The following is a 26,610-nucleotide window of genomic DNA, read 5'->3' on the forward strand; positions in this document are numbered from 1 at the left end:
ATATCCTTGTGGCCGTCGACTATGTCTCTAAGTGGATTGAAGAAGTGTCATGTAAAACGAATAATCACAAAGTTGTAGTCCGTTTCTTAAAAGAGAATATCTTTTCTCGTTTTGGCACTCCTCGAGCAATTATAAGTGATGGGGGTACTCATTTTTGCAATAAACCGTTTGAATCTTTAATGAAGAAATATTCCATTACTCATAAAGTTGCAATGCCATATCATCCACAAACAAGTGGTCAAGTTAAGGTGTCAAATCGGGAGATTAAACAAATTTTAGAAAAAACAGTTCGCCCCGATCGTAAGGATTGGTCGCAACGTTTGAATGATGCTCTTTGGGCATATCGTACGGCTTTCAAAACCCCGATTGGAATGTCTCCGTACAGGCTTCTCTTTGGAAAAGCTTGTCACTTACCTGTGGAATTAGAACATCATGCTTATTGGGCCATCAAAACTTTTAATTTTGATTTGCACAAGGCCGGATCACACCGTAAACTTCAACTCAATGAGTTAGAAGAAATTCGAAATGAGGCATATGAGAATGCAAAAATTTATAAAAAGCAGACAAAAATCTTCCATGACAAATCAATTCTTCGCAAGACATTTGAACCGAACCAGAAAGTATTATTGTACAATTCCAGGCTACGCCTCTTTCCTAGAAAACTACGTTCACGATGGTATGGTCCTTATCGAGTAGTAAAAGTATTTCCTCATGGAGCAGTTGAGATTCAAAATTTAACAGATACGAATATCTTCAAAGTAAATGGTCAACGGCTGAAACCATATTTAGATGATTTAGTGAACAAAGATGTTGAGGAAATTTATATGGCGGACCCAAGTTATCAAGATTGATTAGTTCATGGTCCACTCTTGTCTGGCTGAAGACGTTAAACTTAGCGTTCCTGGGAGGCAACCCATCTTTTCATTCCATTTTATTTTCCTGGTCAATTCAATGTTTGTGGGTAACATTACTGCAAACCCTCACGAGACTACAACTCGTCCACTAGGGGCAACCTAGGGGTTTAAAGGCTTGTTGCATACGCTAAATGCAATCGAGAGCACCTGCGAAAGTGGTATAGGTAGGATCTTCTTTTTGTGATGTTATGTTTTGTTATTTTGTTTTTGTTGATTTCTCTCTTATGCTGACCCGCTCTTATGCTGATATCTTTCCATCACTCCTCTTTTATTTTCGTTGTCCCATATGCATTGCATGTTTATTTCTTTTACACTGAGGACAATGTAGATTTTAATTTGGGGGTGGGCGATTAGGTTACTTCATCAGTATTTTCTTGGTCTTGAGCACAAATTGTGAAAATTTTTAAATTTTTCTGGAATTTCTTGTGCATTTGAAGTGATTTTGAAGGATAAGGGTGATTTTAACATTGCAAGGTGCAGAATGTCGGTAATTTATAACTCTTGGATTCAGCCATCTGTTAGATTTCACAGTTAAGTTTAAATTGTTAACCTATGATTAGAACTTTTAAACATTGATTGAGTCATGATCTCGCATATCACATCTTGGTTGCATATTAAGGTTCCGTTTCAACATTGAATGATTAACTTGGTAATCACTAAGCATGAAAGGAACCAGCCTGAAATTTTTAGCTTCGGTCTATAACTAAGAATTGAGAGAAAACGTAAGTCATATAATCTTCACCATAGGTTTGCTCCCTATAAGTGTAGATTCGATTCCTTATGGTTGTCATTTGAAAAAGTTAGGCGACAAGTTTTCGCCATAGGTTTGCTCCCTATAGGTGAGGACTTGATTCCCCTCCTTGGCGTTACTATTCATAAAGAAAAGCAAAGGCTAGTAGAATGAAAAGTTAACCTATCAGGCAAGTGTTGGTTTCAATTGTCATGCATTCCGTTGTTAATTACTAATGATATCATGAAATTGACAATTGGATCTCTTAATGATACACTATACACTCATGGAACTCAATGTTTAGAATATTCTAATTAATGGATTAATATTTTGAAATTGATTATGAAGTTTACCGTGAGCTTAATTCTAGAAAGAAAAATTCTGTGCACCGTTCATGAATCTTAAAATTCTCGCGCCTCGACAATCTATTCACAAGTCACTCGGGTTCACAGGAATTGTCAAGTATTTCTGAAATTATTTTCCGCATGTTTTGCTCGGGACTAGCAAAATGCTGGTTGGAGGTTGTGATAAGGGTTGAATATTACATATCAGACCCCAATTATTACCTGATTTTACGTACATGATAATGTTTAACGGAGTATTTTAATTATATTTTTGTTACAGGATGAAATCGGGAGCCTTGATGGAAAAAGAGTACTACAAGCAGGAATTTGACACTCCGAAGTCACCAGAGCAAGGGACGCACTCCAGAGAACTAAGACTGAAGAATTTACATGCCAGGGATCAGAGTAAATCAAGCCGTTCACATTAAAAAGGCCCGAAAATGGTCCAGAATGCAAGATCACATGGTTCCCGCTATCCGATTGGTTTGAAACTCCATACATGGGATGAGGATCATAAATTAACTGTACAAATTAAATTTCATCCATTGAATCCCTGAGGAAGTTGCCCAATGGCCAGATCATCCCCTTAATTCATTAAGTGGGGTCCACCTGGTCTCTGGATATGCATCAAATTTGGTCTCAACCCATTATATGAGGAGACAAATCAGATGGTCGGATTAGATTTTGAAGGAAACATTGTAGTGGACCCCGCATGTGTGGCATGTGCATTGAGAACATGTATAGCCGCGCCGCACCGGACCACTCAAACCCGTCAAAGTCGGTTTGACCAACTGTCTTCAGCAAAAACGCAATTGCCATTACAGCGTTCGCACAGCACCATCATCGGTTGCTGTTGTGGGCCCCATACAATGCCCAAACGGACAATCCAAGCCGTCCACCAGAATCCCAGCATCTCTATTGCCAAATTGTAGGTGATCGAATCTCAAAAGAGAGCGCTTATAGAAATATATCTGTTCAAAAGCAGGTTGAACGACAGAGAAAGATAACGGGTGGGCCTCATCGAAAGAAGGTAAAAATTGTGTATTTCTGACAGAAATCTCGTCCTCCATCCAATGGACGGATTGGATTTCCCAAAATAATGGGAGAATGGGTCCCACCAGCATCACAGCGGAAGGAATCCGCATGCCCTGTTTTCGCACGCCCGGACGCTGTCCGACTTTTGCAGCGGTTTTGGCCCACCATATCTGATCAAATGAAAGATCTGACCCGTCCATCATGAAGATAACTCGGAAACGTCCTAAGGGACGGTCTTTATTTGGAAACTGTGCGAGGAAAGAAGAGTGGTGTTGCATCTGAACTGGGTTGTATAAAGAAGTTACGCACGCTGGTGCGTAAAGAACTTTCCACCGACTCTTTGTACGCATCCCAGCACGTCTCTCCACCGGCTATATTGCTATAAGAAAGAGGAAAGAAGGCTCGTTTTGGGGGAGGAGGAAGAAAAACGGATCGAGAGTTTAGAGGAAAGATCCAGAGAAGAGAAAGGGAAGAAAGAAGAGAAGAAAGCAAGAAAGAAAAGAGGGAATTCAAGAGCAGATCCAGGGAGAGCTTGAAGAAGAAAAAGAGAGAAAGCAAGAGGGAAGAAGGGCTGGTTTTTGGCTAGACGTGGAGTTGAGAACAGAGAGAGAGAGTGGCTGGGAGATTCAACAACAGAGAGCTTGGAAAAAGAGAAGAAAGAAGGGAAGAATGAAGGTTGTCTTTTATAAATCTTGTCTTTCTTTCTTTCCAGTTGAATCTATAAGTTTCTAAGTTCTTAGCTAGGGCTGAGATGAAGCCCCTAATTTGAATAACTTTTGTATATGTTGATTTTATTTAAATTTGATTGGATTGTTTCTTTCTCTAGTGTGATTAACCGAAATCTCCGTACTTCTCCATTCTACGAGCTTAACTAAAGTCTAGTTATGGATGTTGTTTGGAATATTATTCTAGGTGCTTGTGTCTGACCAGGAACAGGTTCCTATAGAGGAAGAAACAGGAATCTACATCTCTCCATGCCTGACCATGGATGGAAAGATGTGATCCATATGCTTTAAGGAATTATATATTCTGTGTGCCCGACCAAGGACATAGAGTGCGCTTTATTTTGATATCAATCTGAATTAGGGTGAATCAACAGGTAAAATAAGGTTTATGATAATTAGGGGTGGATTCTAAAGTCCTAGTCTTCTCCTTGATTGAATTTTCCTCATTATTCTCGGTTATTTTTCCATTGATTTTTGTTTAGTTTACTCAATTACTATCGCAAATATTTGTTGGATTAGTTAAGAAGAGTCTTTAATTTTGAATTGTGACAACCAGTCCTCGTGGGAACGATCTCGTAATATGCACCATATTTACATCTGATTTGTATACTTGCGAGTTTAAAATCATTTAAATCAGGTTGGTTTAAATAAAACATCATGATCTAAGGGTCTACCCATGCATTTACATCAAGGCCAATCCGACCGTAGATCTAGGAGTCTACCTATACACTTACACCTCGAAATCTTGAAGAACCTATTGTTCATTGATTTTGACGTTATTATGTATCGACAGTTTAAAATCCAACGAAATGTCGAAAAAAAAAAAAAACTCTAATCCAATAATCGACTCGGAGATGATTTTAGGAAATTTAAAATATACTATAAGTGGACTACTAGCACCCTTAATGTACCAATTAGAACCAATCCAACCGTCGAATCGACGATAATTGCCAAGTAACGACTAACATTGCGGTTAATGTGGTCCACCAAAGCTGGGATCTGCCTATCATAGTATTACAAAAGGGTTTGATGGACCGGATTCATTAAAGACATCACAGGGGGTCCCACACTAGTGGTGTGCGCGCGCCAAGGACACGTACACTCACAGAGCATGGGATCTTCTAGCTCAGTCAAACCGGGTTTGACCCGAGCTCTCCTGAAAAAGAGAAAAGCTCTCTCTATTTTCCTGCATTACTCTTCAGGCGTCCGTTTAAACGGACGCCATCCGTTTCGGCTCACCATGGCCTATCATCAAGGACCTTCTTAATGATCCAAATCGTCCATTTGGTCTGGACGAGAGGTCTGACCAAAGCCCTTGATGTTTTGACCCAAGTCACACACACTTGGGTGAACAATCCCGACCATGAGTGATGCTGCGCATGCGCAGTTTAATTTTGAAAACGGAAATATGTTTTCTATGTTAGCCAGCAGCACATGTGTGGGATTCTCCCTCAATCCTAACCCTCAATGCAAGTCAATCCTAGTCATTCATTCCTCTCCACACTTTAGGGCTTTCATCTCTTTACAAGAGCCGCCGCAACCCATCGTCTTGGAAGCAACCAAGAAATGGTGGTCATTCGTCCAAATGGTGGGTCCCACAAGGTCTTTGAGACCCATCTAAGCCATCCAAAGGCATCAGATCATAGGACAATCCACCCATTGAGAATCTGCCATTGACGGTGGAGTTATCTTCCTCGTTTGGCTAGCAATCCCACCATCTAATCATGTGTCATAAACATCGATCAGAGGCGATCATTTGGTGGGCCGGGTGATCAGAAATCCATTAATATTGTCCTATCACACAAAACACAAGATATTTAACGTCAAAAAACCTTTGCAGGAAAAAACTATGGCACAAAGCGAAAAAGATCCGCTATAATCAAAAGCATTAGACTTTACACCACTCACTTCTTCAATTATGGACGAAATCTGATCTCTCCTTGCCATGCGCACCTAGGAAAACTCTAGTCCCTTGAAAAAATCCCTTCTCAAGCCTTTATAAGTGTCTAAAACCTTGTCACCTTGCAAAACCCTCACCCTTAGAGAAAAAATACTCATTATTCACCAAGCCCTAATCGTATTAGGCCTTAAATACCTCAATTTGTGCTAATCTACATAACCCGTCGGTCGGACAAAATAGGACATTTAGTCAGTCAAACAAACTGAATCACACATATCAGTCGAACGAAAAACGTACAAATCCTCACAGCATGGAAACTGAGATTTACTCTTTAATTCAATTGGACCGATGAGAAACTGGTTGAATCGAAAATAACCTTCCCCGCCCTCCCAAATTAACATAATCCAAAGCATCCTGCACAACAATGGTTTTAAGCTACATCCATGAACGGAATTCTAGGTAACCTAGAATTCAAGCTACATCCATGATTCCGTAAACGGAGCATACTTTGTTTCTTTCAATTGTATTCACGATGGATGCACGGTGGTCCCGGCAAAAGAATCAATAACAACTTTTTTCAAGTTGAACGTACGAGAGCATCCATTGTTCATAGGGTTGTAAATAGCGTTTACCATGGCAAAATATCCCATTTGTGAATAGATCCTGGCCGTTGATAAGCATCGAAGTACCATTATCCCTAGTGCACTATCCTCCAAGGAACAATTAAGGGATTCTCCACCGAGGTTTTGTCTGCATGCTCGACATTTTGGTGCAGGACAAGAGCGGAAATATGAGCCATTAATCCATACAACTTGTCGGTTTCGCCATCGACGGACCATGAAAGATTCTCGCCTACATATTCTTAGACCTTTTTTTATGATGAGCGTGACCGTAGCTGTATTTCTAATGAGTGGTTATTTGATATTCTTGCGGTGTATGACACCTGATATGCTTATGCGCTCTAGAATGGTACAAGTGACATGCATTACTCAAAGTATACGAGTACGCTGTCTGTAATTAACAATCCCAAATTCAGATTGGTTTAGCAATGTTAGCCTCTGATTTGTCAATGGTTGTTTGTTGAAATAAAGCCATGGATTTCTTTCATTTTAAACTGTCAGATGATCAAATAAATGTAGTTTTCGGCGCATGATAGACATAAACTGAGATCGAATAGTTTAACTGGCCTGACCGGCATATGGGGTGGCTTTGGGTCAAGCTACACAGGAAGTGAGCTTGGTTTTAAAATGTAGGCCATTTAAGTAAATGGGTCAGACTGTGGTTTAACCATAACCAATCCAACCCATCAATGGGCAGGTCCAGATGGGCTGACCGGACCTGTCAAAACCAAAAAAGTTAATTGACGCTAAATGTAGATACACCCACGTGATATCTGTTTGTAATTTGTATGTATTCATTAATTGGGTTTGCCGGCCAAACCTCAAACTACAAATTCCATTCTTAAACCCAAGTGTGGTCATGTGTGGTCTGGTCGAGTTAGTGTGGTCAATCCAGACCCAATTACATGAGTTAAGTCAGGGTAAGCTATGGCTTGATGAATTTTAACTGGGTTGGGTCAGGACTAAGGTAACGGGTGTCGAGTCAGGAAGAACTGAAATTCTTGGCCTGTTTGGTAAATGGGTGAGGCACGGTCATTCTACAGTCAAGCCCAAGAGGACAATGGTCCGTGCCACTGACCAGGGTTCCACTTGTTGACTCAGGGATGGACGTGATGAGGTTGATTACTGTCTTCCTTAGGGATAACTACTCCGAATCCACGGAGTTTCTCTGAACTCCTCACGGAGATTCCCAAGTCCACGAGGGAAGAAATAGAAAACAATTTCTGATAATTCGAAATAAATTGATTGATGATAAAAATAAATAAATGAATTTATAATAATTTAAATAGTGATATCAAATTTAGGAAAAAGTTTCAAAATCAAACTCCAACTCAAACTCTCTAAAAAAATGTGACTTACTATAAATAATAAAATTAGTATCTATAGACTGTCATGATTTCTACTAGACTTCTTGGTTTATGGCCAAAAATAATAAGTGTCCAATTTGGCCTAACCATGTTATTCTTCTAATTTTTTGAAGCCCTTTTCATGTTGGGCATGACTCCTAAAGGTCAAAGAGTTATGATCAAACTAAAACTTACTATAAATACTAATCCAAAACCTGCTCATTAGATGCATCACCCCAAGATACTCCAGTGCCAAAAAAGCATGCTGATCAAAACTTAGGTGATCCACAACACAGGAACGAACTAGGAGGGGATGCGCACCTTTGGTTTTTTTTGGAGACTTGCCATGTTGTGTACATGAAATCCAATCCATTCATATCTTTCATGTGGGATGAAGGTTCAATCCAAAAATAGCAGATTTTTGTTAGTGCACTTACTTGTGTACTTTGTTTGTCAATTACATGAGTTTGTGTCAGGAAGTCGGTTGAACTCTTAGAAGCTAAAAACTAAAGACACAAGAGGATGTGGAGCATCGAGGAACGAAGAACAAGTATATGAGATGCATCGGTGACCCTAACCATTGACCCAAAACAACCCTGAACCTCTAGATGATCTTAGCTTAATAGGTCAACCTTGTTTGACCATTTATTACCCTTAGAAGCCCCATTTGAACTAGCTTAAATAGGCTATAAAAATCTCGAGCTATTGTTAAATGAATTGTCGATTGTACCCCTCCTATAAATTGTGTCATCTTCCGTGAATTAGATTCTGACATGTCGTTTCGTGTTGCCAACCGCTGAAATTCTTCAATGTAATCTATGACGGTTCAATTTTCTTATCGGCAATTCTGGTATTGTTGAAATAATATCTACTCATAATCATTGGGAAGAAATCGTTATCGAAGAAGACGTCTCATCCGTGGCCATGATGAGATGGGTGCCTTGTTCTGGCGGGCTCGTGAGAGTTGTAATTGCTCCCACCATGTAGAAGCACCAGATTTTAATTTAAACGCTACCAATTTTACCTTTTTATGATCTGGCACGTCCATATAATAAAAATATGTCTCTACTTCGACTAGCCAATTGAGGAAATCTTCGATGCGTAACAAACTATTAAAACTAGAAAGTTCTTGTCGCTAGAACTTGAATCATCTAGTATAGCCCTACGGTTTGCCACTGGTAGTGCTCTATGAAAATCGGAGTTGTGTCGTATAGTAACCACGGGAGGTGGAGCAACCACGGGCGGTGGAGCACCGCCTAGAGCTCGAGGCAGAAGTAGCGCATCGGGAAGACAGTTGAGGGTTACTTGTAGCCCTTGCATGGTCAACTGACTCTCCCAGTGGAAAGCTTAAATTCTTTCTACAAAATCACGAATCCCTAGATCACCGTCCACATAATTTTGACTCATACATTCGTTGTTTGCCACCGGCGAGAAGGAAATCTTCACTCTGATACCAATTGACACAGGGATGAACGTGATGAGGTCGAGCACCGTCTCCCTCGAAAGGATAACTGTTTTGAATCCACGGAACTTTTCTGGATTCCTCACAGAGGCTTCTCGAATCCACGATAAAGAAAGCAAACAAAATAGAAAATAAATTCGAAATTGATTAATGCGTGAAATAAATGAGTTCACAACCCTTTAAATAGGGGTAGCAAGCAATGAGAGAGAAATCAGAAGCAAACTATAACTAAAACTCTTAGAATTTGGAACTTACTATAAATAGTAAACTTACTATTTATAGATGGTCGTGATGTCTGCTAGTGCACAAGGTTTTCGGCCGAAAATAGTAAGTGTTCTATTTGGCTTCACCAAGTTGTTCTCCTAATTATTCTAAGCCCTTTTCATGTTGGACACAACTCCTAAATTCCAATGGATGAAGAGTTATAATCAAGCTAAAATTTACTATTTATAGTAAAAACGAAATTAAAATAGGGAAAAAACAGTCGATCTAGGGGTATTTCACAAATCCGCCTTGCGTAACCCGGCATAGCGGGGTTGGTTGGCTAAAGTAGCTCGTTCTACCCCAAAATCAAATATTTTATGCCCAATAACCCATTCCGGATTGTGAGATACGCTCGATCTAAGGTCCAACGGTCCAAATCACCTTTATCATCGACCGGGCCTTTTCTAATCCATCTTGGACATGAAAGTGTCCACGACCCGCTCTACATCAATTGAACCCTAACACGAATCGAAGTCAAATCGAATTAGTACGGTGACTCAATTACTTTGATGTTGATGTTGCTCACCAAGTGTTTGATGAAATGACTCAACAAAGTGTTGGCTAGTGGCAAGAAAGGTATGTATATGAAAAAAATACCATTTTTTCTTGATTTTGATATTGCCTCCAAGGTGTTTGATGAAATACTTGTAAATAGCGGTGGCTATTTTACATATATTGAGAAATTGAAAGTATACAACATGTGTTTGTGAAAATGTCACATAGGCTCGAACTCGGCTCAAATTGGCTTGAGCTGCTGATTGAACCGAGCCCAATTAGCCAGTCAAGCTGGAGGATCAAGGGCCAGCTCGACTCGGTTCGAATCAGTGTACACCCCTAATTAACTATTAACTATTGACTTTGAATTGACGATTAAATTATAAATTTAGATCCTCTTATTTCTTTGATGGCTTAAGAGACAAAATTTCCATAAGGGCCTGTTTGGCCGGACCGATCCCACAGTATTAGGAGGGATGGGATCATGATATCCCAGGATATGCATGACGAGCCAAACAGACCCGATGAACTTGTCCGAGATATAACTAAATCCTATGGATTTTAAAACAATCCACTGACATTACCTTAAAATTGATCCCATCCCTTGGTTGGACGGATTGGAAGGTAAAATCCCGAGATATACTGGGCGTGCCAAACAGATCCAGTGAACTTGTCCCGGGATATAGCAATCCCATGGATCTTAAACCAATCCACTGACACCACCATCATTACCTTAAAATCCATCCCATCCCTCCTAATCCCACGGGATTCACCCGGCCAAACAGGCTGAAATGCGTAGAAATTAGAAACGAACGACAAAAGCACTCTGCCCTACATGACCAACAAAGACAAAAGCTATGGGAATCGAATGGAATAGAACTCTCCTGTTTCGCCAGGCAGATTGGATGCGATTGGAAGGGATTGGAACATAGATCCCGGATTGGCCAGGCGTGCGAAACAGACACGGGATCCTAATCCCGATTCCGGGATATAGCAATCCCATGGATGTTAAGACAATCCACTGACATTATCATCGTTATCTTTAAATCCCATCCAATCCACCTTAATCCTTTCAAAATTGCGTGGGAGCGTGTTTGGTTCGAGGGATTGAAAGGGATTGGAATGCTTAATCCCGGGATTGGCCGGGCGTGCCAAACAGACCGGATATAGCAACTCCGGGATACAGCGATCCCATAGATATTGCAGCAATCCACTGACACAGCTATCATTACCTTGAAATCCGTGAAATCCACTCAAACACCATCCAATCCCATCCAAACTGCCCGGCCAAACAGGCCAGGAAACTTGTTCCATCCGTTGGTTTGTTTTTATAACTGAGGATAAGCCAAAAGGCCGATGTGCCTGATTTCATGACATGTCAATTTGTATGATATGACTTTCGTGATAGACCGCCTGGATCCTACAGTTTCTGTTACTTTATGTGCGTGGGCATGCGCCTTGGATAGTACTACCCAAATTTTTATTTATACCATTTTCAAAATGAGGTGCGTCGTACACTTTTTATAGGTGGTGCTAACGCATTGGAACCTCCAAAATCATACTTATCTCGAAACCATTTATTCTGAGGCTATCGGGAGCGGATTAAGTGTGACCCCGGATACACCAAGGTCGGTGGGACCCTTGAATATGGGGCTTATAGTGATGTATATGCCTTAAATCCACACCGTCCAACCATTTTGAAAGTTCATTTTAGGATATTATTCCAAAAATAAAGGTTACTAAAATCTTATGTGGACCACACCACATGAAACAGTTGTGATTGAATCCCCATTATTAAAAACTTCATGGATTCCACCGTAATGTTTATTTGCCATCCAACCTGTTAATAAGAAGAGACGGCACAAGTATCATTTTGACTGAAAGCTTTTGTGGCCCGTAAGAAGTTTTTGATGGTCAATCACCGCTGTTTCCTGTATTCTGGTATATCTTGGATCTTGAACTGCTTTATTTTTTAAATCATGCTCATAGATTTAGTAAAATACATCACAGTGGGCCCCACACTCAGGAGTCCCATCCACCTCGGTGGATCCGGGTATCACCCACTCCGCTCCCGTGGCTATCACCCAATGGCTGAAATTCACGGAGAAAATCAAGAGGACAGCATTCGACCTCCATGATGATAATTTATTATCATACTCTATCAACAATTTGGACCAGTAGATTACGGTGCAACTATTACATTCGTACGGTTGAAGAGTCACGATTATTTTTGAACGGTGCTAACCTAGCTCTGACAACTTGCACGTGCCTCACTACACGTGTTTCTAAAGGATAGCTCTTATCAGGCAATTTTGTCCATGTGGCAAGCGACTCAGAAAATGGATGGTTATTAAAAGATGTTCTAATGTATGGACGGATAGGATTATCAATCGGTGTGATTGTTGCATAATAGCCATGAAATGTACGCTGGACGGAATGGACAGTCCAAATCCGATGATTGGACTTTCCGAGTATCCTGGTGCAACCAGGAGCACTGGATCATTTTTCTTATCAAATAAAGCTCAGCTTATCAGGAGAGCTGGCGGAGAGAGCGTGCGAGTAAAAAAATGAATTCCGGAAAATCTCTTCCACTGCTGCTGCGGCTGCTACCGCTGCTGCTCCACTTCTTCTCGTGCAGCAGTGAAGATGGAAGGAACAGCATCGTCTTCACTACTCTGGGCCGAGCTCACTACGCCTTCGACATCTACTCCGTCCATATCCCAACCGTCTCCCTCCTCTCCCAATCAACACCGTCCAACGAGCTGCTACTAACGGACGGAGAGTCCGTCAACTACAACGGCTACTTCCCTGACGACCCGTCCTCGCTCCTTTCCCTCCTCTCCTCACCTCACCCAATCGTTAACCAAGCAGTCGTGTACGTCACCGAGCGGAACGGCTCCTCCAACATCTACCTGGACGCCCACCTTCATCAGAGCCGTCCATCTGAATCGGAGGAGGAGGGAAGAAGAGCCGCCCTTGAGGAGGTCCCTTATCGTGTCCAGATTCCTCTGCTGCAATCTCAATCGAACGATGTCCGTTTTTACATGAAAGATAGACCGTCGATCTCCGGCGATCATCTGATCTATGTCTCGACGCATGAAAAGTCGGAATTGCCTAGGAAGAGCTGGGCCGCGGTGTATTCGTCCGATCTCCGGACAGGCGGGACCCAGCGGTTGACCCCTTATGGGATCGCCGATTTCAGCCCGGCGGTCTCCCCGTCGGGCGAATGGACGGCTGTGGCTTCTGCAGGGGAGAGAGGATGGGAAGGGGAAGTTGAGGATCTCAAGACCGATGTCTACGTGTTTCGGACCCGCGACGGATCAGAGAGGGTGAAGATCGTCGATCACGGTGGCTGGCCTACTTGGGCCGACGATCGGACGCTTTTCTTCCATCGCGAGAGCGACGACGGATGGTGGAGCATCTACAAAGCAGTGCTCCCTCGACGAAGCTCACGCCGAGTCGACTCGGTAGTCGTCAAACGAGTCACACCGCCCGGCTTCCATGCATTCACTCCCACTGCTGCTCGGAATGGAAAATTCATCTCGATCGCCACCAGAAGGCCCACCTCTGAATTCCGTCACATCGAACTGTTCGATCTTGCAAACAAGGTGTTCGTCGAAATCACCAGACCAATCTCTCCCAATACTCACCATTTCAACCCATTCATCTCCCCAGATTCCACCCGAATTGGCTACCACAGGTGCAGAGGCCGCAGCAACAGAAGCCCTCTGCTCCTTGAGAATCTCCAGAACCCATTGCCTGGCGTCTCTCTATTCAGAATCGATGGCTCCTTCCCTTCTTTCTCTCCTAACGGAGACCGGATCGCCTACGTTTCATTCCCGGGTCTCTCCGTGGTGAACAGCGACGGCTCAGATAAGAGGGAGGTCTTCAGCGGCGCTGCATTCGCCACTGCCTGGGACTGGAAACGAAAGGGCGTGATCTACACCAGCCACGGCCCCGAATTCGCCTCAGAAAGCACCGAGGTCGATATCATCTCCATCAATCTTGAAGAGAAGGCAGAAAACGGGCTATCCTTCTCATCCTACTCATACAAGAAACTAACCACAGGAGGCGAAAACAATGCCTTCCCCTCTCCATCACCAGATGGGAAGTGGGTCGTGTTCCGATCGGGCCGATCAGGCCACAAGAACCTCTACATCATGGACGCGATCGAAGGCGAGAAGGCGTCGATCCGACGGTTGACGGATGGACCATGGACGGACACTATGTGCAACTGGTCGCCGGACGGTGAATGGATCGCATTCTCGTCCGATCGTCATGATCCGGGCGGGGGCAGCTTCGCTCTCTACTTCATCCGGCCCGATGGATCGGGCCTCAAGAGGGTGGTCCATAGTGCGGACGGTGGTAGGACGAACCATCCATGGTTCAGCCCTGACTCCAAGAGCCTTATATTCACCAGTGATTATGCTGGGGTTTCAGCTGAGCCAATTGCGAATCCGCATCATTATCAGCCGTACGGGGATATATTCATCGCGAAATCGGACGGTTCTGGAATACAGCGGCTCACCCACAACTCGTATGAGGATGGGACACCAGCTTGGGGCCCCACCTTCATGAGGCCCGTTGATGTGGTGGAGGGCCCTCCTGGGGGTCCTAAGTGCAACTTCGACGATTGCCACTGGCTTGCAATAAAGAAGCGTGATGGGCTTTCTGTGGCAAGCAATCCCACGTGTGGAACGCCATAGGTAAAACAAAGATGCTATGGGTAGTAAAATGCATGTGTAATTATCTGAATGTATGGTTGTGATGGAGTGGGCCATTTGGCCTGACGCTCTTATGTATGTATACCCACGAATAGAATCTGCATGGTATATTGTAATGCGCTCGTGCAGCAACTGCTCTTCTAATCCGCTTTATCATTTAAGGATGAGGAATCAAGGGGTTGTACAGCTCTCAACTCCTCACAAGTGCATGTGCCAGAGATGGCTCGGTTATCCTGACCATTGATATCATGCGCCCAGTGGATCTCTTCTTAACTGTTCCCTATGGTGTGGTCCACTTAAGTTTCTTGTCTGACCATTTTTTTCGCACCATAGACTAAAATGGGAGGGTGCACCTGCCAGAAGGGTGGATCTGATCCACACATTACAGAGCCCAACAATCGCTTGGTACCACCACAAGCTGTCGTGGTAGTGGTGTGAATTGTGTGATGGGAGTGCAGCTCGACTTATAGATAGAACTAAGTAGATGGTTAAAAATACATAAACGGTGTAGACTGAATGTTACAAAATGGCAATGATGGAAGGGTTACGATCTTTCAATTCAGACCCTTCTGGCTGGGACCCTTTAGTTTCGACGCCTACATGATCAATGGTACAAACTCCAAACAAGAGGTGGCAGCGGGCTGGAAGTCTAGGGCGGGCCCTCTTACTTGGCCCGCATCTAGCCCAGGCCCAATTGGCGTCCGGTCAGCCCGGGCTCAATCGCATTATAAAAGGCCCGGCCTTGCCATTGGCCTGATCTAATATCGCTTGTCCGCCATTGTAAAAGGGGAGTGGATTAGGTGTTACCCTTACGGTGGGGCCCAGCTTGATGATGTATTGTATATCCACGCCATTCATCCGTTTCTCCAGCCCAGTTTATGACTTGGGCCTCAGGTGGACCACACCACAGGAAACTGGTGTTTGAGTGTCTCACTGTTAAATTTTTCTAAGGGACCTTCATAAGGTTTTTGTAATTTTTATTTTCCATCCAACTTGTTGATAATGTCAAGAAGACCTGGATGAATAGAAAATACAAAGATCAGATTGATCCAAAAGTTTTATGGCCTACAAAAAGTTTTTAATGATCATTGTCACTGTTTCTAGTGGTGTGGTCCACCTGATATTTTGATCTTCTTAATTTTTGGAATCTCTTCTAAAATGAGATGAAAAAACAGGTGAACAGCGTGGATATGCAAAAAATACATCAAGGTGGGCCCCACACGGGTATTACCTGGGTAATAGCTAATCCACTCCCGTATAAAAGAGTGGACAGTTTAAAAATGATTTTCCCATTCAATGCACATGCGTGGGTTAAAGGCACTCTAGGATCCGTGATCATGTTTTAAGGATTAAAACGATTTAATTGGGGGGACTCATAATCATAGTATACTGACGAAGGAAAAAATAAAATAAAAGATAAAAACACACGAACCATCTCACACCTTTGATCATTTCACCCTATTTCTTGTCAGCTGGGCCATTGGGCCAACCAATGATTTTAGCCGGACCAGGGCCAAGGAGATGCAGATTGTGTAGTAAGGCGCTCACCACCCTTTATCTGGGTGTGAAGATTCTGTAAAGCCCACGGTGATGTAGATGTTCTATTGACACCTCTTCTCCGTTTTTCCAACTCATTTTAGAGCCTGGGCCATAATTGAAGCATATCCAAAGCTCAAGTGGACCACACCATAGAAAAATAATGAAATCCACTGTTAAAACTTTCTTGTAGCCCATAGTGATGTTTGTTTGTCATCCAACCTGGAGAAAAGATCACATAGGCCTGGATGAAGAGAAAACATGAATATAAGCTTAATCCAAAACTTATGTGACTTTAATTAATGGTAGGCCTAGACCTGTACGGAAGGTCACACCTGATGTATGTGTTTTATCCGTGTGGGCCCACAACATCAGGGATGGCTAGCATGATGTATCAGCTGAGCCATGGACGGAAGCTATCATTTGAGCCAGGCCCCCTTGGACTGGCTTGGACACCAGCCCTTGGGGCTTGGCTTGGACTTAGTTGTACAATGCCCGTTAGACCAGACTAACTCACTACTTTTTTTGAAAAAATAAAATAAAATTTAAACAACAATTTTTCCTCCTTGAAATTCAAATTGATAATGAAACCTCTAATTAACAAAGAAAGAAATAGGAAAAATGATTCTGCTCGGCACCAATCTCTCTCTCTCTCTCTCTCTCTCTCTCTCTCTCTCTCTCTCCTGACTGCTCAAGGGTGCTACATCTTGCTATTGTTATTGTTTGGTATGGCTAAGGCTCAGAATGGTGTATTTAAATGACTCGGAGTTGTCACTCTCTCCCCTGACTGCTCGAGGGTGCTACATCTTGCTATTGTTATTGTTTGGTATGGCTAAGGCTCAGAATGGTGTATTTAAATGACTCGGAGTTGTCACTAGCCGATAGAGGCTTAGAATTATGGTTAGCTAAACTCGTAGAATTGCCTTGAGTTAGGGAAATGGGATATCCATAAAGTTAATATAACTCTTAAATAAGGTCTGCAAACATATTAAGGAGCATGATTTGAATGACTAGAGCACACATGTCATCATGAATTTGCTTTGATAAGTGGTAAAATAAGTAATTTTAATCATTAACAGGGTAAAATGATTGTTCTACTAAGCCACTGATTTTCCTTTACCATTGTTCAGAAAAATCTTAGGGAAGATCCTAAGATTAGCCTTATTTTGCAAACATTTGGGTGGCAAAGGCATTGCCATCGACCTTTTGGGGTATACTCCACCCCTCCCCTAAAGCACTAGAAATCAACTAATCAAAAGAAGAGGTTTTAATGACAGTAAGCCTCAAACCAGTATGGAACCATAAAATGGAGCTCATTTTTTTCTCTAAGAAGAGATGTGATGTAGAGGTAGGGGCATGTTGAGTCAATAAAGAGGCATTTGGATCATTAGTTACTTATAATAAGCTACTTTTGCCTCAAAAAACTTATTTTGGCTTCTATGTGTTAAGTTGAAGTGATTGAGTAACTTTAAGTAAAAAAGTTACTTATAATTGATCTTAAACCAAACTTACTTATCTCAAATAAATTACTCATCTACTATTGTTAAGTAGAAAAAGTAACTTATTTGGTGGTATCCAAACAGGCTCTAAGCGACAATTAGTGATGAGGGGACCAACTGATCCAATGGTGCGTAGGGAGATTTTTACCATTGGTTACCATACACAATTTTTATATTTTTTGTCCCAAATACTTTGGGGACCCTATTCACTACATAGGCTTGTGGCATGGGCTTAGCTAGCGGCATTGTAAACACTTGTGTGCTTATTGCAATTCCGTGATGTGCTATTGGATTTGCTTTTGAAACTTTGCTTATGAAGCTCAAGGGCTAAGTGGAAGCCCATGGCCTTCTTGTGGATTGGCTTTTGGGTTGATTGGGCTGATTTTTTAAGGAGCTCTTAACTTACAAGTCCTTTGGTCTAGTTGTTCAAGATTGGTGCATGGGTTATGTATTCTCTATCTCAGTTATAGTCTAAAACGTAAGTCAAAACCAAAAAAACCAGACTCCACAAGGTAGTTTCAATTTTTATACTTTCTCTAACCTGTAGATATTTTGTTCCATGATAGGCGCTTTTGTTGACATCTACTGCCCAATTAATCTTGCAGCGGACTAGACTCATCATCAGGTGGGCCCCACACATCGTCACTTAACATGGACGGTTGGTTATCCTCTTTTGAAGTGGATTGTAGCTGGCGTGTCCGGGCAGTAGGCGGATTGCCCGGAGACCCGAGCAGTCTGTGGTGCCCACCGCAAAGCATACGTTTTATCCACGCCGTTCATCCATATTAGAAGATCATTTCAAGGCATAAGACTAAAATTGACACATATCCAAAGCTCAGGTGGAGCACACCATAGGAAACAGTGGGGATTAAACTCTTACGGTTGAAAACTTTTTGGAGGCCAGGGAAGTTTTGGATTTGGGTGATATTTGTGTTTACCCTTCATTGATGTTTGTATGACCTTATGAAATAGGGGTGCACATTGAACTGGTAGAATCGTGGAATCAGACCAGAACCGACCAAACGGTCCGGTTCTAGAGTGCATTGGTTCGGTTCCAGTTTCAAAAACCAAAGAACCGATTATATCGGTTTGGTTCTCAGTTTGAGGAAATGTAGAACCCAACTGATGCGAACCGAAACCTTATAAATTCATTCATGTTAACGGTTTAGTATGATGGGCCTACTTTGCTCGAGCTGAATGGTTTTTGTGGAAGGAAATTGCATGAATTACAACATTGCCAAGACAATTCTCCATAGAGCCCATTGCCCAAGAAATGAAATTTCCAACAAACTTAGGTCCCTACTCATGGCTGATTGGAAGTCCCTGAGTTTCAACACTTAGATTATGGGGTTCAAGCATCCACGTGGCTTGCATGGGTGTCAATATGTAACAAAAAAAAAAAAAAAAAAAAAAAAGACATTTCAACCAAACCCAAGAACAAAAATTCCATTGGAAAGGAATTTGAAATATGTAAAATGCCTTCACCAATGGGGAGGCGCCAAAGTCATGAACAAGCAGCAGATGTGAGCCGTAACGTGGCCTCTCTATATTTGGATATTTGAAGAGGGTGGTGGAGATGAAGGTTGATAGGTCGTTGCCATCTCTTTCCCTAGGAATGGCCAAGCTCGGGCTGGGCTTTGCACATATGGTGCAAGGTATTAGATGGGATTAAGTGGGATGGAGTTGTATTTGAGACCGTGCAAATTTTATTCAGCATTTGGGAGAGGATGGAGAGGGTTAGGATTAGGTGGAAAGGAATTGCATTTGGTCCACGCAGAATTATTATAGATTTTGAAACCTACTACATTTGTGGTGCTCATAATGATGCATATGTTTTATCCATGCCGCCCATTTATATACACCATTTACATGTGACATTATAGTTATATACATGTACAAGTGACCGACATCTATTATGAATTTGGTTCGTCGATTACAATTCTATAGTCCACCAAACTGGACTTTGCTTAATCTAGTGTTTTTTTCCATAAAAAGAAATGTATCCCAAACATGGGAATTGATGCCCAAAATACCATGGTATTTCCCATTACAAGAATTGTGAAATAAGGGCGTGTTTGGATTCGCGTATAGTAGTGTATTGGGAAGTAAAATTGTCGCATTAAGTAAATCATGGCACTGTAGCGCCATGGGGTCTACATTTTGAAAAACCATCACATCGTTTGGGTTAGATGTGAAATGTATACGTAAACAATTGGATTTGAAAAATCAATGTTTGGAAAAAGAGTCTTCTTCGTGCTACACATTGGAGTATTGATGTAACATACACCCACCTACAATGTAGGAAACGGACTAGATACTCCCCTTGCCACCATCTCCGTAGCTGGTATTCGGTGCTCTGTGGGCCCCACCATGATCTATGTGTTTCATCCATTCCGTTCATCCATTTTTTTAAGATCATGTTATGTCTTGATCCCAAAACTGAGAGGAATATAAATCTCAGAGTGACCACAACAAATGAAAATGATAGAGATTGGATATCCACCATTAAAATCCTCATAAGGCCCACTATAGTGTTTATTTGACATCCAATCTGTTCATTACGTCATAAAGTCCCAGATGAAGAGAAAAAACAAAGATCATCTTGATCCAATACTTTTATAGCCCTCAAAATGTTTTCAATGGTCGACACTCATTCAACACTGTTTCATGTAATGTGAACCAGTTGATATTTGGATATACATCATTTTTGGAATCATACATTAAAATGATATCTAAATTTATATGGATGGCATAGATGAAAGACATACATCATGGTGGGGCTCATATAGCACCAACCACTAGCCACGGAGATGGTGTTAGGGGGAGCAGCCAATCCGTTTCCGTTCATGTAACACCTTGAAAATCGGGAGTTGAGCTTGCAAAGCTCAACTCCCAAGTTCCAATGCATCACTTATGCAATATAGATAATGATGTTTAAATGTTGTCCATATTAGCGCATTTAAACATGAGTGAGATTAGACTAAAACAGCATATCATACTCCAGAGTTAATGTAATTAGGTAAGCGAAAGACTAAGATAGATATATAAAGTATATAAATGTTTCACAACCTCTAGAGTATGAGTATGTTACCAGGTTGAATATATACATGTATGGATCCAAAATTTACAAAACATCAAAGTGTAACTGTCCAACTAGTCCATGTAACCCTATAATCCCGTCGAATCAGAACAAGGTCTACGAAGACTCGCCTGATAGCTGAACATAGGAGAATTCCTCCTCCTCGTCCATGAAGTCAATTTCAGCTGCATAGACTCCTCCATTACCTGCATTTATAACAGAGTCTAGTTGGTGTTTTAAAACATCATTCTAGGTGGGAATGAGTAGCTAATTTAGTGGAACTATAAAGCAAAGGTTAACATGTTATCAATTCAGTCAAGCAGTAATGATAAATCAATACAACAATCATATCCTAAGTACTCTTGTTAATGCAGGAATGATATGCGTAATGATGCATGCCCTCTCCTGCACTCCCTCAACGACACCATCTCACGGTCGAGCATGGCAACTCCCACTGTGCACTTCATTGCCATAGCACATGCTAAATAACCTTACCCAGTGCCCTACCAACTAGAGCATTATTTTCGAAGGGGGTCCGGATCAGACGGCTCACCCCAACCCACGTTGGGACCGCAGCTAGGCTGCAACTGGGTGTTAGGTGCAATGCGATACATGGTCGTGTTAGCCGAGTATTTAGTTAAGTTTATTCATACAGCAGGTTCGGGAAGCTAAGGTACCTCCTTTTATATCACTTATCCAAACAATGATCCATTTAGGGTCGTCAATCCTAGTTTATCACATACAATAGGTAAGTTGTAGGGCATCAACCCTAATGAAAGCAGTGGATAGGCAAGTTCAATTGATTATACTCGAGGTCACTCCACCAATGCCCTACCAACTAAAGCGCTATTTTCGAAGATGGTCCGGATCAGACTGTTCACCCCAACCCACACTGGGACCACAGGCAGGCTACGCCGGGGTAGGCCGACAGCTCGAATACAGTGTCTCATATCACCGTATTCGGCTCACGAGTTTGAGTTGCTCACTGGTCACTATAGGGAGGCTCGTCACCCCAGCATAGGCCGACAGCTCGATCACGGTGTCCCATACCACTATATCCGGCTCATGAGTCTTACTGGATCGTGGTACCATGGTTGAAACAGGTCTTTACATTGGTAAGGGGTACCTTAGATTCAAGCAGTAGTGTCCATACATGGTGAGCATACAATAAACGAACGAATGAGTTTGTTAGATAAGTTCGATTGGTACGGGTGCATGCTGAATTAATCGACATGGAGCGCATAAGCACTCCACTTGGCCTAACCACTGTCGACAATCATCATAGACTCGGATTCACCGAACGCATCAAATGTGACAAGACTAATTCGGCCACTCAAACAGGAATTGTTACCGATTGCCTGGACTACATAGTAGTCCCAATCATACTCAAATACAGCATGTGGAGACATGTGATAATCATATAGACATTTAACAAACAATCTAAGTACAACACTCATTTGAGCATTTTATCAACATATTAAACATGCTACCAAACATTTCAATTCATCCATAAATTACATAGTTGAAATTAAGATTACATGAAGGAAATTATGCATATAGATAAGGTAATTGAGAATTCTATCTCAACACCCTTATTAAATACAATTCATCAAACAATATCTCATTCAGACATTTTATCAAACACATAGATCATGTTATTATACATATGCATTTTATACATAAATCACGCAGTAGCAGCTTATATTTCATGAAGGGAATTATAGATATGGATACTGTAGTTGAGAATCCTATCTCAATGCTCTCATTGAAAGCCATTCAGCAAACAATTTCTCATTCGGACATTTTATCAAACACTTAAACTACACATTACTACATACATGGCATAAATTAGTTATAGCATATATTATGGTAAATCCTTTCATAAAGGAGTTGTCATACATACAACGAACATGTATTATGGGTTAATAGTCATGATAAGCACAAATCATAAATTCAATTTCATTTAATCATTTCAACAAACACATGGAATGAGTTATATATTCACATAGTTTACACACATGTATAATTTATCGAACACATCGTAACTAAGATCATATGGTGGCAAACAAGTCAAACAGAAATCATTAACTGACATTGAAAGCCTTAAAAATCATAACCTAAACGTTTATAGTCCGCACCTTTCGTCATTTTGCTCGTTTCGAAACCTACACTTCCGTTTACAGAACAACAATTACCTAAATTACGAAAGAGGTTAGTTACTTCGTTGATTACACTATTCGAATTCCTAAAACGAAATTAGGGTTAGGATTTCTTACCCAAATCGGAATCGAAACAGGCTGAGTAGCGTAGTAGAGAGGTGAATCGGTGTGAGGAGTTGTGGGAAAAGATCCCAACAAATATCTCCAAGAATCCTTCTTCATTACTTCCACTTTTCTCTCCTTCTCTCTCTCTCTTTGGGTTTTTAAGAAATTCGTATGAGGGAGAGAATGGGTGGTTTAAGGCCTTTAAATAGGCCATGAACTGATGTCAATGGCCCCAGGGCCATGGCATACTTAGGTTATAGCCAAAATGCGGTTATTTCGGACAAACGGGACCCCTGGGAAGGTCCATTTCTCACATACGTCACAAGGCAAGTTCCCTCATGATGGATCTACATCAGGACTGTGTTTATAGTGCAATCTGACAAATGAATCGACCGTAAAGGGCCCGTATCAGATCAACGGTCATCGTTACTCGATTAGGGCCACAAGTACACCGGTACATGCAGGAAAATTTCCCTGATCCAAGGGTACGTTGGGTCAAAATCTGATGGTCTGAAACCTTAAATTTGGCCTGCAAGCAAACGGCCCAATTCACTTAAGTTTGAGTTCATTTTCTAAGGATATTCATGTTTCTCACACACTTCGCTCCAGGCTCAAGTTGTGCGTTTTTGGATACTATTTGGAATCGATTCCCACAATGGTTGTCAAGCCCAGTAAGGCGGTCATAACTATATAGTTTCGCGGTAATCGGACTTTCGACGCGCGATCCAGGTCCGACACGAAGTTTCAATGTGCTCTCAAGAGCAACTGAGTTTTGAGACTGATCCTAGGTTTCTAGGTAATGTTGAGTTAACGATTCTAATGGTTTTGGGTCTTGCAATTCATATAGAAAGTGGTTCGAGCTAATTCCACTGATTATTTAGTTTAGTACTTAATTAATTTTCGTCTAATTTCTAAAGGATTCGGTCCTTAGTAATTTCTGCCTGAGGTGTTACTCGGGTCTTTGTATCTCAATATCCAGTCTATAACTGTCATGTTTATATGGATGAATGGAATGGATGCCATACATACATCAGCGTGGGGCCCACAGGATGTGGAGGCATATAAAACTTCCGCACAAATTTGCATTTTGGTTATCACGAGAATCTACAATTTCTATAAAAGATATATAATATTATTGGAAGTAATAGACAATACTACAAGAGCTGAATATTCCAAACAAAATTATACATCTTAAAAATATAAACCTATTTAAATTAATATAACTATGTTGTTTTAGAAATAATTACAAAGGAGTGCGACATAACCCAACAACTATAGGTTATGATAGAATAGAGGAAACAATCTCAGTAACTACTACATATATCAGCAACACCCCAATCATAACCTTGAAAATAGCATTCATCATTCCAAAAGAATAATGTTCTTCTCTCTCGTCCGTGTATGATTTGCACGTGAGGTGAGTACCAACAAGATCCTCTTGCACTTGACGCCTTGTAGCATGAGGAGGAGAAGCAACAGGTTGAATTCTCCTGGAGGGACTATCATAAATTTGGCTAACGGCCTACAGACAATAACACAATTAAAAATTCAGCATGAATGTGACTATAACTAGGTTACAAATAACAGCAAATCCAAAAGAGTTGAGGATTCCACGTGACTAGAATTATAGCCAAAACCAGTCACCTGATAATTCTGCCAAGCTATCGCAGCCTCATCGTATGTCTTGTACGATTGATGCTTACATCCGCTGTAGCGATCCACTTGTGCTCATGCATTCACCCACCTGTAATATAAGCTGGAATTTTGGCCCACAAAGACCACATAATATTTTCTCATAAGTTCCTGAAAATTTTTTCAAAGATCGATCTTCATTAATCGCAAGTGAACGACTACTCGACAGCATTCCAATCAGATAAACTGTTGGCATATGTTACAGTTTACGAAGTACTGATTATTCAGAAAAGATAACTACAAATTCTTCCATCCACATTCATTCACAAGTATTACTTCATCAATATGTTTTATTCACCGTTTAAGTAACATTCAATTCTAAGTAATCATGTAATCTTATATATCCCTGCAATAACATGAAATATGCATACCGTCTTTATTGATTTAAGGGTGACACTGCATCAATAATCAATTGTTGATTTTTAAATTAAACTAACAAAATAGATACTGAAAATGTATGAAAACAAGTGATGACATTTTACGTAGATCAGGTATCAAAATAGAGAATAAACATATAACGTCATAAAATATATTACAATAAGTCAAACATGTCAACATAATTCATCCAAAATTCCACAACAATCGAATATATGAGAGAGTATCAGTGGACCGTTTGTGTGTTTGGAGGCAGATAATCAGTTGTACCTATACTCAAGCATTTATGTTCCATATTACCTACAGATCCGAGATAACCCACATACCAATTATCAAACAGTAACTGCAATGTCAATGTTAGTAGAGCATTATCCAAAATATCTCATAAGTAAGATGTTGGGTACTCATCTAGTATCATAACATCCATCCCTCCAAAATTACCATCCAAAAAACCACCTGTTTAATTTACAAAAACTAAACAAAAAAGATAGTTTATAAGTTTATAAGTTCCAGTGCAGCCAAGTCAGAAACATTTCAAATATCGGCATTACGGTCCAGGAGCTTCTATACCCACTCATTCCTCCTTTTATTTCCCATCTTCAAGAAAAAATCGGCACTAACAATATCATCCTACAATAGACATACAACCCGGTCCTGGTCCTCATGGCTGAGTCCATTCACTTCCTTTAGAATACCTAACAATTTTCATAGTCGGGTCATAGTTTTCCCTTATGCTATTATAATTGTTAAGGATCTCACAGCCTCTGCCATTTCACCCATCTTATCTCCAATATGGTCACTTGGCTTACCCTTTCGTTGTCGGGTCATACCACTAATATTGTTATTACTGTTTCTAAACCCTCTAAAGATATCCATAGTGCCTGTATGAACCCTCTTTGCCTGTTTTTGTGAACCCTCATTGAGACAATAGGCCGAACCACTACCATTATCATCATCGTTATCTAAAGAAAGACGTACTGTTTCATTACCATTATCTTTAGACTCATCATCTGAATCAACTTCATCTCTATTGCGGCACCATCCGGAAATGGGTGAAGAGTATGTGCTGCTTGCATATGATCCATGGGCACAATCATTACCGAACATAAATGTCAGGTCATTATACTTATCAATATGTTTTCCTCTTACACGTTCCGCATAGGAATGAGACTACAAAACACGAATAGTAAGTTAGACTTAGAGCTGGGCATCAGACTGAGTCAGATCGGATTGGGTCCAACTCGATTCAGTCCGAACTCCAGGTAGGCTGATCCGAACTTAATCCGATCCGAGAACGGGTTTAGGACATCTGAATCAATCCGATCTGGGAACGGGTTTAGGACATCTGAATCAATCCGATCCGATGCGCAGTTGGCCTGACCTGAACCGAGTCGGATCGGGTTGAGTACGATTTGGATTGAATTTTTTAACGGTGAAAATCATTATCCTCATAGCTATTTTCGATGTGGTCCATTTGAGCTTTATATATTATTCAAATTTTTTTTCTAAATGCTTTAAAATGATCACCAAAAATGGATAAACGGTATGGATATAATAAATACATTATTGTGGGCCATGTAATTTTAATCTCATTTCAGCCATTTGT

The 26,610-nt window shown here is 41.2% G+C and overlaps 1 protein-coding gene across 1 annotated transcript; it reads left to right on the forward strand.

Moving 5' to 3' along the window:
- Positions 1 to 12,354: 12,354 nt before the first annotated feature.
- On the forward strand, positions 12,355 to 14,700 carry LOC131236611 (uncharacterized). Its single transcript, XM_058233902.1, has one exon. The coding sequence runs from the start codon at positions 12,403 to 12,405 to the stop codon at positions 14,539 to 14,541; it is 2,139 nt and encodes a 712-aa protein (XP_058089885.1). The 5' UTR covers positions 12,355 to 12,402; the 3' UTR covers positions 14,542 to 14,700.
- Positions 14,701 to 26,610: the final 11,910 nt, after the last annotated feature.

The sequence above is a fragment of the Magnolia sinica genome, chromosome 2 (genome assembly GCF_029962835.1).
Source record: "Magnolia sinica isolate HGM2019 chromosome 2, MsV1, whole genome shotgun sequence".
Taxonomy (NCBI): domain Eukaryota; kingdom Viridiplantae; phylum Streptophyta; class Magnoliopsida; order Magnoliales; family Magnoliaceae; genus Magnolia; species Magnolia sinica.

Bases quoted from the DNA above. Each gene is read 5' to 3' on its own strand.
- LOC131236611 (XM_058233902.1), top strand. From the start codon at position 12,403: ATGAATTCCGGAAAATCTCTTCCACTGCTGCTGCGGCTGCTACCGCTG.